A 16207-nucleotide genomic window follows, 5' to 3' on the forward strand; every position below is an offset into this window, starting at 1 on the left:
CCCAGCAACCAAAAAGGCTTGGCCATCCAGAAGCTCCCTCCTGCATTTAGGTATCTGCAGAAGTGCTACGTTCGAGAATCTCAGGGACCGGACTGGAATATATCTGTGCAGTTTCTCCTGAATGGCCAAACAACCTTGGTTTGATCCATATGTCGGATTATCCTGCCTGCGTATTTCATGAGGCGGTCGCCCGGCTGTACGTTGGTCTCGAGGGGGTAAGGAATAATCCAGGTGCCAAGGGGGTCTTCGATGGGGGGTTATGCCCGGCATATCTGTCGGTTGCACTGCACTATGCGCACAAGGCTGGAAATTGCAGCGACCAACACTATGGAGTGGACTGGACGCTCACACCTCCTTTTCTGTGTGGGACCATTGAGGGGTAAAAGACGGGTCTGACCAGCAATTGACTATGGATACAACCGTACTGTAGTTAGACAGAGGAATACATACGGGGGGATTGCAGAAGGGGAGGGGTTTGGTTTGGTGGAGTAAGCAAGCAATGTTTGACACCTTCCGCTAAAATGGTCTTGATACGGTCTCATGCTATATTTCCAATTCTGGAGAGCTATGTTGATGCATCGCTACTCTTGCTTGTTTACGCCTTTGGTTTTAAAAATAAAGAAAAGATTACATTTAAAAAAAGGTTCACTTTTTACTTTAAGTTTCAATAACACAAATGCAGCTGAGGAAACCGAGTCAAATGGCTATGCCCAGATGTGAGATGTGAGCAGTAGGGCCTTGAGACGTGAGCTACACCTCACTGTCGATACCCAAAGAGGCCGATACAAGTCTGGTTTGCTTGTGGTCTCATGTAGAACGGACCTGAACACTAGTTCAAGAATAAATTATTAAATATAAACAAAAACTACTCTGTATCCCTATTCCGACAAGGGAGCTCTCCCCCCTACCAACATAAACTAAGCTACTAGTCAGGATGTTAAGTAACACAAAAACAGTCCTGCGACATAACTTGTCCGACTAACTGGCCCTGCCACTAGATAAAAAGGAAACCAAACGAAAGAAAGTGTTTTCACACTTGAGGTCCGCAATACCTCCTGGCTGACCCCCACCCCTCTCCTGTAGATAATCTCCAAAAATCAAATGTTCTTCTGAGGACACAGTTCATGGCTTAGGTCACAGTCTGTCTCAGTTCTTTTGGTTGCAAAGTCACTCGGTTCATGAAATGCTTTCAAGTTTTCAAAAAGGATAACTCAGTTAAACAAAGGTTTCAATGCTTGAATCCAAATGGGGCCGAACCCAGCTCCCAACAACAATGCTGAATCTTAAGGCCCAACTCGCTCACTCTGGCTTTCGCACTCCCGGTTAGCGTGGGCGTTCCACTCTTGAGTTCCATCTTAGGGCTCTCTTGGCCTTCAGTATTGGTATCAGTCCTTGTGTACTTCCGGACACCTCAGCCCTTATGGAGGCTATTCACTGTTCTCTAATCACTGGGTTTCTTTTGTCCGAGGCCCCTGCTCCTTATGGGACTTTTCAATTTGGCTCTCTTGGCTTTCGCTATTGGTATCAGTCTTTCCGCAGACATCAACCCCTGGGCAGGCTATTCCCAGTGTGTCCTCTGGGCTTCTCTCGCTCTCTGGCGGGCTTCATGCCCCCTTCCTCCTCATGGGACATGTCAAAATGGCTTTCAGTATTCTTATATGTTCTATTATTCTGGACACTTCTGTCCCTGTTCAGGTTGTTCACAGGCTCACTAACCAGTGAATGATTCAGGCCTTTAGCTTCCCCACAGCATTGAACCGCCCACCTCCCTTTGTGCACAACCCGGCGCACCTGTTCTCTCACAGAACTTCCACCAGGGATGGTTGGCGATTCTGATGTTGGTGGCATTGATTTCCACCTGCCATGTCTGTCTGTCACAATGACATTCTTTGGAATTCATCAGTGCTCAGGGCACTCTCCGTTTCGACGGCTTCCCGTAGAGTGGCAGAGCTTTCGCCCCTGGTGCTCCTGGCCCACCATGTCCTCTCTGTGGTCCCGCCTCCAGGCTGTCTTCTTTCTGCACTCCAGCGGCAGCGTCCGCTCTGCGTGTCTCCTCCCCTGCCATCCGGATTGCGTCAGGGAATCTCGTTCTCCAACTGAGGACTTCTGTGTTTTTATGGGAGTCTCTGTTACGGGAAGTAACATGCTTCTGATAGGATATCGATTCTCAGGAGGGTTCAGCAGTGGTGTTAGCAAAACAAAAAGGCCTCATCACATTTACTGTCATGATGCCTGCCCCCGGAAGACCAGACCAGGCCCAGCAGCCCCGGAAGCAGGCATCATGCCACTTGGAGCATGCCCAAAAGCCCCAGTTAGGGGCTGTTTGGGTACAGTCCTGGCGCCTATGGCGCCAGGCTCATAAAGATAAAGTCAGTCCTGGCGCCATGGGCGCCAGGCTCATTATTGATAACTTACCTGAAGCAGACCATGCTGCATACTCACCTGAGGCAGACCATGCTGCATGAAGACTCAAGCCAAATGAGGCTTAGGAGGGACTATTTTACTGAAGGGACTATTTTGTTACTTGGGTGGGGCTGTGGAAGAATACTTACCTGGATCTTCTTCCAAGGCTATTTAAACCACGCCCGGACAGCCACACGTGCTTCGCATTATTCTGCTTGCTGCAGCGTAACGCTCACCGTGTTTTCAGCAGCTACAGTCTTCAGCCACGCCTGCTTCAGTCCTGGGACTCCTGAAACAAGAAGACAAAAAGGATAAAGGTTAGAACAGGAGTTTTAACTTAAATCCTTACCTGAATCCTGATCCATTTCGCCAAGGAACTGAAAGACAGAAGTCTTTGAAGCATCGCTTCGCATTTCTACGGCGCAGCGCTGAACTCACCTGCTTGGCGGTACTTCAGCATTCCATCACGCTCTCTCCATCTCGCGGCCACCCTCCGACACCTAAGGAGACAAAGACAGCAAGGTGAGCAAGGGGACTCTCTAAGGCCATACAAGCTACCCCCAAGGACTTACCTGATTTACCACGGGAGGTACTCACCTCATTTCGGGTCGGCGCAGTCAACTCTGCTTCATCGCCGTACCCCGTCCCCTAAGGGGAAAAACACAATAGACTTACCTGAATCTTACCGAGTGCCATTTGGAAATCTTTGAGTGGATTAATCGGCAACCTGCAAGGAATCGGACAGAGTGAAGAGCAGACATTTGAACTCTTATGAACAATTGGACTTTAGAGTCAATACTGGAACTCACCAATTCCTCTACGCCAGTGAAGTAACTGGTCATCAACGAGCCCATGCGGTCGACGCAGGATGGAGAGCTCATCCTTCCAAACCATCAGGTGAGACTAAGGAGGGGACATCAAGAGTGATCAGTGGGAAGACAACGGGAGTGGGGAAGGTGGGTTGTCACTCAATTCCACGGGTGGTTAATTCCTCTTCTCCTTTGCAGAAGAATATTCTTGCGAGCCAGACAAACTAGGCTGAGCTGGCTAGTCCAGTCAGTCATCTCGGCGCTACACGTCACGCTGGTGGCAATAACAGCGGCCCAGTTCCGGTCGACGCCCCCGTGGGAACCAGGTGAGCGTAACATTTACAATCTAATTGTCCCCCCCATGAGGACTGGGTCAGGGGCAATGAGTCGGTCTTGGAAACCAGACAATGTAGAACACCACAGGTTTGAGTCCCTGTCCCGCGCTTAGAGATTGATCTCCGGCATTAAGCAAGATTAATATAGGCAGAGAGTAGTGTCTTTAAGCGAGATCTCACTCTACAATGAGAGTTCATCCCCCTAAGGGGCGTCACTCCCAGCGCGGTCCAGCTTGCCCACACCCATAGGGAGGGTCTTGCAACGTGTGTGTGTGTGTGGGGGGGGCGTGTGTGTGTTGCGTGTGTTGCACTGCATACCTCTGTCAACTAAATTGAAAAATCTGGCATTGCTTCTACCCATGCACTCGTTGCTTTTGTATGTGAAGGAAGTACACAATGTAGACGTTGTGCATATTATGTGTAAGGGAACCTGGAGCTGGCCCTCACACACTGACTTGAACTGTGTCAAAGGAACTTGCTATGCTTCTGCTCATGATGAACGAGTTTTTAGTCTGTATCGGGAACGTTTTCCTGGCCTTACCCATCCTTAAATTTTTCTTTGTGTAAAGAAAATTGAAGTTTATTTTTTGTTGTCCATAAACAGTTTCACTTAAAGGAAGCTTCCAGTGCTGCAACACTACTGAATAGGAAAGAAGGACCTTCCTAATGACATAGGAAACCCTTGCCCTGCTTAGCACACTGCAAACGTTCCAACCCTCAAATTGAAACTCACATTATCCACAACAGTCTGTCAAGTCTGTCACATCTATACAAGAGTGAACTTCCCAAACCACGATTTCCACCAAATCTACTAACCATAAAAAAATACTTTTCAATCCAGAGACCGAACACTTTTTTTCTAACCACATATACATCAGTGACTAATCATAAAAGGGAAACAAATTAGCTAATTTAGCAGAGTCATTGTGCACTTACTTCATTTTATCATATTCTTGGGAAGTGGTGAGCACTCTTTCATCCCTTACGTACACTTCACAAAAAGGTCGACAGCCATTGCGTAGTTTGCTGAAAAGAGGTACTGGGGTCATAACAATGGATCTGATCAGGATGGGTTTGCTATGAGGAATAATAGGCTCTTCTGCCATCATGTCACACATGTATTCTATATATCTGCAGGAAGAAGAAAAAAAAATCATAAATAAAAATAAAGCACTATTTGCAAAATTTCACAAATTTATGACATTTTCAAAATTACATTTATAACAGGTAGTATGGCGAGCCAGAAGGAGGACACAGACTCTCAAGGGACATGATGCATAGTCTTTTATTAAAGTAAAGGTAACAAGGCCTAACATTCTCTATGACTATGGATGCTACCTACGCTACTAAGGTGGTCGTTTGTCTGTCGTGAACATCCAAAGAAATAAGTCAGTTGTCCACAAACTACCCTAACTGACCATATTACTAAGAGAATATTTACTTTGGTCAGGAGAATAACTCACTTCTCCTGCAGTATAGCTAGTACCAGTCTCCAATAGCCAATCTGCAAATAAGTCTCTCATGACTGCTTGTTTTAATCTCTTCAGTTCTTCTAGGGGGTTGTTGAACTTTAGTCTTCTCTTTGGATCCCTTCTGAGGTAATAAGTTTTTGATGCAAGTCTTTTACGTTTAGGTTATAACCGTTCCATTCCTCTTGTATCACTTGACTTTGAACCGCCTTCTGTTTTTAGATTCAGGATTATCTCTTTCTCTCTCAGTATTATTAAATTGTTCTTGTACAGGATAGCATGTTTTTCGTTTCCTTTCCCAGGGTATTTTTTTTACACTGATTTGCTTTCTCTTTGCCCAGATTCTTATCCACTTTTTCCATATCCTCTACTGTTAGGAATCACCTGTACGGTATAACGATCCTCGCTTGATTTACAACTTACATATCTAGTCGCCTTCTGAGTTAACTCTACTTCAGATCCTCTACTATGACTAGTTAACTGTGCAGGATACTGATTGCCTTCAATCTTCCCGTACCACCCGGTCTCCTCCTTTCCTGAAGGAGTGTGTTTGAGATATTTCTCTCTGGGACTCACTTTTTCTTCATGCGCCACCGACGCCATCATCCCTGTGGAGTTCGGCTCTTCACTTTTTTTTTTTTGTCTCGGGGATCCTGGTGTTCAACTGCACGCCTGAATGCAATGAGACCTTCCATTGATGGTGATCTCGGCAACGTTCTATGGACCAACTGTTCACCACGTATTCATTACTGTGGTCTCGCCACCACCTCCTGTTGGACTCCTGCCCTGCCCCTTTCTCTAGTTTTTGAGTCATCGCAAGTCTGGCGTCCGGTATTGCCACAGAGAGCGAGTTTGAAAATCGTGGGCTCCTGGGAACTCATCAGCCGTCACACAGCTGAGTGCCTCCCCCAGCTTACATCTGCAATTCTCTCTTCTCCTGAGGTTCTTTTATTCTCTGGACTTAAATCTTTAAAATAACTCTACCCAGTATCTTGGAAATCATGATTTAAAGGGATATGACCCTTTTCCACAGGTTAATGATATCCATTGGTAGTTTCTTTGTCCCAGTCATGATAGTTCATGTCTTCTTCTGTTGCAACATCCCATGCAGGCCATAATGTGTTTAGCCTGAGGGAGTTCCGCACAGGAACGGAGATCCTTGTCCCTACACAGGGAGTCTCTCCTGGTGAGGTCCCACTTTCCTCTACCCCTAGAGAGGGTATTGCAGAGCAGGCTCACCTCCCTAGCCTCACAGGAAGGGTCTACCCCTTGGGGAGAAGGGACAAATTCCCTTTATTAGTCACAGCAGGCATACACAAGTATTGTTTGATACACCTGTACAACCTCTTAGCAGATGAGCATATTAACCCTTCCCTTTACTAATTGCCTGTTTTCGGACAGCAGAAAACAAACTTTTACATGTGTCATCATGAATATTTCGCTCACAGAAAAAAGCTTGTTAATAGACAGATAATACTACGACCAGGAACTAGACTTCAAACGTACAGATGAAGAAACTATTTTTGCAAAGAATTCAAGACTGTAGATTATTGAGGACTGTTTCCAGGAAAGATTTGATGAGGCAATCTGAAGCCGAGCAGAGCAATGGACAAGGCTTCAGCAATATTTGAGAAACGTTCTGACACAATGCAGCAGTACTCTACTACGAGTCCTCACTGACCGTCCCTACCAGGTTATCCTGGGTTTTTTCTCCTCACCCACCTCTATCTTCACCTGTGGCGTTCCCCGGGGCTCCATCCTTTCGCCCTGGTGCTTTAACATCTATCTCGCTCCTCTTGCACACTTTATTTCCACTTTTTCACCCCACTTCCAGTGTTATGCAGACAATACGCAACTCTTCTTCAGACTACCCTTTGCATTTTTTTTCTCTGGCCTCTGTGGTTATTCCTGATTGCCAGTCTGCTATCCAGTCTTTATGTACCTCCAATTACCTCAGTCTCAATGCCAGCAAGACTGCGATTCTTCCCATGGGTACTCCTGTTCCCTCTTTTCTCCCCTCACTGTGGCCACCCTCAATGTGCTTTACCCCTCTCCTTACCCTGAGCCCAGAAACCTGGGAGCTATCTTAGACTCCCCGCTCTCTTTCATTCCCCAAATCTTGGACCTTGCCAAGAAGGCCCATTAACAACTACCTGCTTAGGGGCATATTTCCATTCCTCACTTTGCCACAGAAGCTCAATGTCTCCAGACTTCTGGTACTCTCCAGGTTGGACTACTGCAACAGCCCCTTCCTTCATCTACCTTCTTCCTCTATCCGCCCGCCTCTAGCTAATCCAGAATAGGGCTGAGAGACTTATCCTTGGCCTTAAGCCCAGCGACCATATCTCTCCAGCCCTAAAATCTCTCCACTGGCTCCCAGTTTTTGCAAGCATCACATTTAAATCCCTCTGCATCACCCATAATGCTGTCCGGGGCCAGGGATCACGATATCCGCAACTTGTTCTCACCAAATACTCTCCTTCCAGATCCCTCCGACCCTCCGTCTCCAACTCTCTGCTTGTCAAGTTCTTCTCTAAGCAGAGAGCGGGCAGCTGTTCCCTTTCCTCAGCTGGCTCCCTCCTCTAGAACAGCCTCCCCTTTCTCTCCATCTTGAGCCGGATCTCCAAGTTTCTGCAAGCACCTCAAGACTTTCCTGTCCCTACTTTGCTAAACCCCACAGTAGCTGTAACTGGTGGCCTGAACCCTTATGTGTCCTTCTGGGTCTTGGCTTTCTGTACGATCGCCCGCAGCATCCGACCTCCCCTTACCTTTGGGTAAGGGGAGGACGGATGCCTAAAGGACTGCACGTATTGTATAGGCTAGTGACCCCTCTCCTTTCTTGTGGTCACTGCCTGGCACTTACCTGTTGCCTTCCGTAACCCGATCTTTGCACTTACCTGTTGCCTTTTTTACCATCTCCCTAGCATTTCACCCCTCTGTGGATCCTCTTGCACTTAACCCTGTCCCTTCTCTCTCTCCGCACTTGCACGATCTAAATGTTCAAAAGGCCTAGTAGGACCTCTGTGTATTTAGCATTTTCCATTGTTTTGCTGTCTCCCTTGTTCCATTCCCTTTGCCCTGTGGGCGCTTTTAAAAACAATTTATTTGATGTATGAGCACCTGACAATTGCCCAATAAAACACAATAAAATAAATGTCTTCTAAAGTGGACAGGAACAGTGAAGCACCACAGAGTGAAACCATGAAGAGATTTTCAGACATGAAAAATACGTTCCTGCATTTAATCATACGTGCACCTTTTGGCAACTATTGGACACATACATCCAAGTACTTGCATCATTGCCAGGAAATTAGTTTGGATTTCCAGGTACAAAAACCAATGGCATGAAAAGGTAATGTATTCACAAAAATGTTGTGTGTGTTTGCAGGCGCACACTGTGTGTTAGCAGTGTGTGCATAGGCTGTATGTGGGCAGTGTGTGGTCAGTGTGTCCAGGTTTGCTTGTGGCGGTGCAGAAAATGGCAGGGTGTTGAAAGATGTGTCTGTGGGGGTACAGTGGGTCTGTGTGTATGTAGAGCAATGTGTGGGGGGGGTCTCTCGGGGGAAGTGCATGCAAGTGCATGCTGTGGGGGGGAAGTGCATGAAAATTAAAGTCTGCGGTGTGGGAGATTGTTAGGCAGAAACCTGTGCAGTTCCCTTAGGGACCAATGCAAAAGGCTTAAGACTACAGGTGTTGGCAGTAAACCCAATTGGTAGCAGTCTGTACCACCCCGATTCACCTGGTAGCTGTGGCTGAGCAGCCAGACTTCTCTCAAGAAGAGTTAGACAGTATATAGAGTATACAAGCTAGGTACCAAAATACAGTAGCCCAAGCAAACACTGACCAGAGCTTTGGCATCAAAGTATATAATTATTTATTTAAAGACACACTTATAGAAACACTCCAGCACTATTATTGTAAGCAAGTTCAAAACACAGTCACTATTAATATATATACATCCCTTAATCCTTATTAGACAAGTCTTAGTTAACACCACTTATTTTCAGACAGAGGTGAGCGCCTAACTAAAGATGGCACTCCAATAAGTTATCAAAAAAGGGAGGGAAAAGGCAGAAATTAGAAAAGCACACAACACTAACACTTTAGAAGCACTCAGCAAGGCAGGAAAGTCAAAGTCTACTTGTGAGCAAAAAGTTCAGAGGCCAGGCTCCCTCAGAGAGAGTAGAACACCAATGACCCCAAGATCACACAGTTTAAGAGGCTTGAAAAGTCTTGCAGAGAGTTCAGAAAGGAATTAGTTCAGCTCACAAAAGTTCAGTTAGCCAGCCTAGGGTCAGCCCAGGTGGTAAATCGAGGATTTAATAGACACCCCTAACAGACCGTTGCAAGGGAGGCTAGGCGGACACAGTACCTTTAAAATGGAGAGGATCCTCCAGCGGGGGCAGTTGTTCCTGGCAGCGGGTGCAAGTCGCGGCGTCGTCCAGAGGAAGAGAAGATCTCGACGTGGAAGAAAGCTGAAGGTCGTTGCACTGCCAGGGAAGAAACCAGCCGCAGAGTTCTCTGGTTAAAAGGTACTACCCTTTTATTCGCGGTAGTGGTAAAACATGGTATCCCGGTTGCCGGGGTGCTTGGCAAAGGCAAGGTGGCCACGAGATGATCCGGAAAGGCGAAAAGGCAGGCAAACTGGTTATCCCCACCAGTCAAAGGAAGAAGACCTCCTCTGTCGTCGGGAAAAGTGGTGAGACGGTTCAGCAGGGCTCCACCGGTGATGTCGTCGTTGCAGGTCGGCTCAGCTTCTCTCTCTTCAGATTCTTTGGTCCTGTGGCGACTTCTCCAGTTCCAGTCCCCAAAGCCCTGCTTTTCTGCAGAAAACGCCCATTCATCAGTCCTAACTGTCACTCAAACATGCTAAGTGGTGAGCCGGGCGGCTCACCACTGGGCCAATCACACAAGAGTGCGACTTGAGTTGCCGAGGCAACTCAGTCCAGGGTGACTAAACCCCCCTCCCTGTTACGCTCACCTGGTTCACACAGGGGCGTCGATCGGACCCGGACAGCTGCGGTCTCCACCAACGTGATGCGTAGTGAAGAGATGATATTCTGGACTGTCCCGCCTAATCATGTCTGCTGGACTCGTAGAAGTATTCTCCTGCAAGTGGAGAAAGGGATTTAGCCACCCGTGGACTTTAGTGATGGCCCCCCAACAGTTCTCGTTCTCCCCACTAATCACCTCCGATATCCCCTTTTGGTAATCTCACCTTATGTTTTTAAATGATGAGCTCTCCATCCTGCATGGCATGCAGGGGCGCGTAGATACCAGTTACTTCACTGGGTTGAAGGTACTGGAGGTGTTCCGGAGAAATATTAACTCCAGTGTCTATAAAATTCAAAGAGTTCAATATGTCCGATGTTCACTCTTGTTCCATTCCCTCGTTAGGTTGCAGCTGGGTCCAAAAGAATATTGCCTGGAGGCAGCTGATGGCGTTCAGGTAAGAGTCTGTATTAACAAACACTGTCCGGTAAAAGTTGCATGAATTTAACTTGCTGTTTTCTCTCCATTTTTCGGTGTGGCATAGGAAGATGCGGCGAATTAAAGAATACCACCTCCGGTGGTAAAGTAGGTAAGCCTATGGTGGCAAAGAGATTGTCTTTGTCGGTTTTCTCGGCTCACCTTGTTATTCCTTTTGTTTTCCCCCCCAGGTGCTGGATTTCGACGAAGAAAATGATGGAGGCAGCGCCGAGTCGAAAGATGCGGTGGACTGGTGAGTATAACGCGGAGCTGCTGCTGGCTGAAATAATGTCCTTTCCAGGCTCGGAGATGGGCAGTGTCCGGAATCAGGTAAGGAATCAAATAATGTCCGTGATCCAACCTCTTCTCCTTTCTTTTCCTTTTGTCTAGGAGCTCCGGATTCGAGGCGGGCGTGGCAGAAAACTGGATGCTGACTTGCAGACACAGTGAGCGTCACGCTGCTGGATGCAGAATAACGCGAAGCATGGGCTGCTGTTCGGGCGTGGTTTAAATAGCCTGCAAAGTAGTCCCAAGTAAGAAGTTCCCCAGAACCACATCCAAGTGAAAAATAGTCCCTGTAATAAAATAGTCCCATCCAGGCCTCACATTGGCTTGGACTCATTTGCAGCATGGTCTGCATAAGGTAAGTAGAGTTTATGAGCCTGGCGCCTATGGCGCCAGGACTGTTTTCTATGATGAGCCTGGCGCCTAAGGCGCCAGGACTGAATCCAAACAGCTCCCAGCCGAAGCTGTTGGGGTTTTAATGAGTATCTGGGTGCTTGCTCCTGGGGCTGATGAACACGATCCGGAGGCCCGGGGGTAGGCATCATGACACTCCCACACATCCTGTAGACCCAGACAGAGTGGCACCACTTTTGGAGGCTTCTGTGGAGAAGCCCGCCAAAAAGTGGAACAAAGGGCTCGACTTGGGTTGGAGTTACAGAGGCGAACACAAACGCCATTTTAAAACCGAGTCCTGGCAAAAAGACCCAACCGGGGAATAAATATTAAATAAATAACCCAGCAGTATCTTTAACATTGCACCAAAAAGTGGTGTGTTTAAAATGAATGGGAAAATCCCATAGAAAATATTCCGGTGGAATATTTCACGTGGTAACCACTGCCACCAGCCAGAAACTCGACGAGGGGGGACTGCACAGTGCCCCCTCGAAAAACAGACCCAGGGGCAATCTAATTACCCCTACCAGTACTTCCACAATATGATGGTTTGTACTGGTTCTGTTCCCAATTTAAGACTAGTAAAGTCAATGGTGACTTTACATGCCCTGGGAGACAGTAGTCAGTCCCAGGGTATGGAGTCTATGTTTGGGGGTCACTATGACACCCGTGTTACTGCACTGAGGGTGCACTTACCAAAAACTACATGAAACCCTATGGAGTAAAAGACCCCATAGCCCATAAAACACATTACAAAGTCAAAGGATATCTCAAATCATGTCTAAGAGTGGGAGAAAAAGTGTCTCACTCTTAGCAGGAGAAAAAATGAAACCCCTAAAATCCAGCAAAGCTGCTCGGGGACTCACTAGGTTTGGGAAATCAGCCTTAACAGAGAATTCTCACTAACAGAGATGTACATCAAAGTACATGTTTTGGGGAGGTGCATGGAAGTACCAGTGTGGAGGAAGCTTGATCTCACTGGAAAAATGCCTTTGATTAATAACCGCTACCATTGTGTACAAATAAAGAATTCTAGGCAACAAATTAATCTTCAGTGTTGAGTGTCCAATCCAGGCAAGTTGTAATTAATGTAGTCTTTGCAAGTCTGATTCGAACTACTAAAGTACTACTAAATATTTTATTTTATCTACACAAATCTGTACAAAGGATTAGCCATTTTTTTCAAGCAGTCATGCGTTCTTTCAATAGTGTTTTGAACTCCTAGGCCAAGAGGGAGTATCAGCGATTTAACTACATTCATTTTGTTGCCAATTAATTGTCAAAGTTGTAATTGGTCCAGTAGAGCCTCTAATGAGTCCCTGGATTGGTTAAAGCCCAAGCAAGGTTGTGAGCGAATAGCCCCAATTTGTATGCACATCCCCCACGCAATAGCCTGGAATTTCTTTCCACTCCCTTATTTCTGTAAGGGGTTCGAGAGCAAGAGCAAATTAGAGTGGTGAAAGGGGCAACCCTGTTGTGTACTCCTATGCAAAGCCAGTGAAATGGAGATGATATTATTGACACTTCCGCGGTTGAGGTAGAATAATATTTGTTATCCATCACAACTAATACAGACAAAACCATATGGCCTTTAAGATCCCGAACAGAAACCCCCAACTGGCCCAGTAAAAGGCCTTTCTGGCATCTAATTAGAGGAAGCGCGGGTCAGTCTTTACGTACCTTGCCGCTTGTATTAAATTAATGTTTTTTTTAATGTCTCCGTCCAGCCTACCAGTTACAAAACCAATCTTGCCCGAATGTATTAAAGTAGGTAATATGCCATCCAGTCTGGAGGCCAGTATTCTTGTAAAGTTCTTTACATCTACATTTAGTATTGATATAGGCCTATACAAAAAGAAAGTAACCTGTACTCTTCCTTCTTTATGAATTACAAACATTGTGGCCAAAAATAAAAGGCGGCACACCGTTTCTCAGGGACAGAATTAAAACATCCGCCAATTTAGAGGGCAAGATCTCCAGGAACCTTTTATAGAAATGGACTGTGAATCCATCTTTACCTGGCACCTTTAAAGATTTCATACTGCTACGGTAACTACCTATTCTGAAACAGGTCACTAAAACCACATTAGATGTTCTGTTATTTTTGGGAGTTTCATATAGTCTAAATGGTACCTAATGTAATGTGCGATTGAAGGATCCTAGTCTCAGTAGTGTAGAGGGCTCCATAATATTTCGCAAAGGCCTACGCAAAACCAATAGGGTCTCAAAACGTATCCTGCATCCTCTTGAACCCCAGAGTTCCTCTCATTGACTCTTTAGTTCCTTGACCTGTGAGCTAACAATGTACCTGCCATTTCTCCCTTTCTATAAACTCTCCTTTAAAAACCTAATCTTCCTGTAGATTTCAAATAAAAGGAAGCACATTTATTTAAGTATGTACAAACGCATGAATTATAAAGCGCAGACCTACCTGGGAATCAATAGTGCGCTATTGGAGGCTACAAGTAACTTCGCTAAGGGCATTAATCTGTTTTGTTAAACCCACACCTTGCTCAACCGGAGAACCCACCTAAGACTCCACTCCCACAACCTAGCCCTAACGTGAGCCTTCCGGATCATCCTCTTGTGTCATCTTCTGATCCACTCGCTTATAAGCAAACCCTGAATAATCACATTAGCTGCAGAGCCACTCGCCCCACCCCCTTCATTTCCCTCAAATAAATGTTCTATGTCCTCTTTTATAAACAACTTAAAAGGGGTAATGCAAATATTTAATTACATTGTCACCATCTTGTACCTTGTCCCTCTACTGGCAGGTCTAAAAATAAAACCACCATATCAGGGTACACCACACCAGCGGAAAAAAAGAGGCCTCCTTGATAGGTAAGTTTGTTTTGTCTCCATCAGCAAATAGGTTAACCTTGAGGAGCTTGTGTGAGGGTGGGTAAAAACATATAGGCTTTCCTCTGCAAGTTAGCTACTCTCCAAGAGTCAATCAATCCGAATCTGTTGAATGCAGAACAAATGGGGGGGCGCTCATCCAGACCTCCAGACCCCTATGAGCAGGTGTCTTCAGGGGCAGCCTGTCCAAATACTGCTGAAGCACCAAATTAAAATCCCCACAAATAATTATCAGGCCTGCAGCCTAAAAACCTTTCCATAGCTGCATCAATTAAATGTATTTGCAGTGGCCCTAGCGAGCAGTCATGCAACATGGCTGCATAGAAGACAAGCTCCCTCAACAGCCACAATATCCTTTTTCTAACAACCTTGTGCAGGCTGCATTGGTGGACCAGGTGGCAAAGGAAGAATCTGGGGGGGGGGGGACACACTGCTGCCAATACAGGTGAACTAGCAGAACCTAGTGATTGACATATGCGGAGGTCGAACAGTGAGAGTGTCCCAAGCGAAGTATGTCTGATGAGCGCTGTGCTGCCGAGCAACAGTATATGTAGGCCTGCAACTGGTGAGCGGTTCCGACCTCAAGTTACAACAGTGCCCCCCTGACTGTTGGGTGGGTGTTGCTGGTGCCTCTATGACCCATACTGGGGGAGGCCAATCTCAAGGTTTGGGACACTTGCTGTATCTGAGGCACAAGCACTCAGACCACCATGTTTTTCTGAAGGGAGGCAGTCCCTCTGGAGTAAGTAAAGCAAAGCGAGCAGGAAACACTGCTGACATCCATTTGACCTCATGCATCTATCTGATTGAGCACTTGGGGCACAATTGCTACTCCCACTGTCCCACAAATGCATTAAGTGGGAGCACTCCTTTCTACGGTCTCAAGAAGGATTAATATAATGCCTGTTTTGTGCTTTGAATCTATAGTACAGGGAGAGCGGAGGTCACAAACTGACCGGGCTGCAGTCTCTCCTCAAATGGGGTAATCCGATTGGTATTGTGGAGTGGCTCAGTGAAGCATATACATGGCCGCCTTCATGTCTGACTTGCTCAACAGGTGTCTTCGGAGTGACTGGCCCCCTACTTGGTAGGGCCTCAGTGACTGTTGACCTCAATTGATTTGAGCCTATGATTATAGGTTCGATATTGACAAAAACTAAAGTGTGCTGGCAAAGCATCTGGTCTGTTCTGTGGATCGATACCACTTAAGCCCTGCGCAACTCGCGATCCATGGCAAGCAAGTGGTGTTTCTTCAAAAAGCAAGCTAAACTAGATGCTTTAGCCTGAAGGTCCCCTGACAAGCAGAGAGGGGACGAGGTCATGACCCACTTCATGTACCACCTAAGCAGGGAGTTTCCCCAGACGCTACAGCTGCAACATAGAATAGGCAATATCGAGCAAACGTTGGATATTCTGAACACCAATGTTGACGCCTCTAAAAATAGAGCCATGTACAAGCGGGGGAGAGGCAGAACATGGATTAACTGAGGTTGAAGCCAACACACAGGACCTCCAAATTAGCCTAACTACAAAAGAAAGCCCTTGTTGTCAAAGTCAAGAATGAAGACCTGAAGAAATCAAGGTGCAACTAATGTCCAAATTATCCTACTGTTGGAATGCACTCAAACTGGCAATCAGGAACGGTTCTTGGAAAGAATCCAGCCAAACTTTCTTGGGAAACCCATTTTTTCAAACCATCTCCAGATTGAGAGGACATGCAGGTCCCTGAGCACATTCAGGTCCTTGAGCACATGACCTGCTCTGCAGTTTCCACCTCGTCCCATCATTGTTTGTGTAAATACAGTGGTAGGTTTCTTATCCTAGTAGCTTCTTGCGAAATGGGAGGTATACAATATCAATCTTCGAAACTTCTCTTTTTCCCCAGACTATAGCCAGTCTATTCAGTACTCGAGACACCATTTTGACAGAGTGTAGAGAACCCTCTGACCTAAATGGTCTATATTCAATGTTCTTTCCAGCCGAATTAAAGTTAATATACAACAGATGTGTTTGCCTTGTTACTTTCTAAATATTGCAGATTTGCAGGGAAGGAAATGTCAAAAGTGGGAACATGTAATGTAGCGTTAGGTCTTCGTTTGCCCCACATGCTCCCCCTAGAAGCATTCAAGTCAATAAGGATGTCTTAGTTACTTACCTGTAACTGTATTTCTCCAGCATTGGT

General features: G+C 46.3%; 1 protein-coding gene across 1 annotated transcript in view; it reads right to left on the reverse strand.

Moving 5' to 3' along the window:
• The window catches only part of GAK (cyclin G associated kinase), a 2243070-nt gene that overhangs the window by 1111010 nt on the left and 1115853 nt on the right, over nucleotides 1-16207 (reverse strand). Inside the window, exon 16 of the mRNA XM_069626358.1 lies at nucleotides 4484-4678. Coding sequence (XP_069482459.1) covers nucleotides 4484-4678 — 195 coding nt within the window. The remainder of the gene's footprint in view (nucleotides 1-4483; nucleotides 4679-16207) is intronic.

This window comes from Ambystoma mexicanum, chromosome 6p (assembly GCF_040938575.1).
Source record: "Ambystoma mexicanum isolate Mex_15411 chromosome 6p, UKY_AmexF1_1, whole genome shotgun sequence".
Classification (NCBI taxonomy): Eukaryota; Metazoa; Chordata; class Amphibia; order Caudata; family Ambystomatidae; genus Ambystoma; species Ambystoma mexicanum.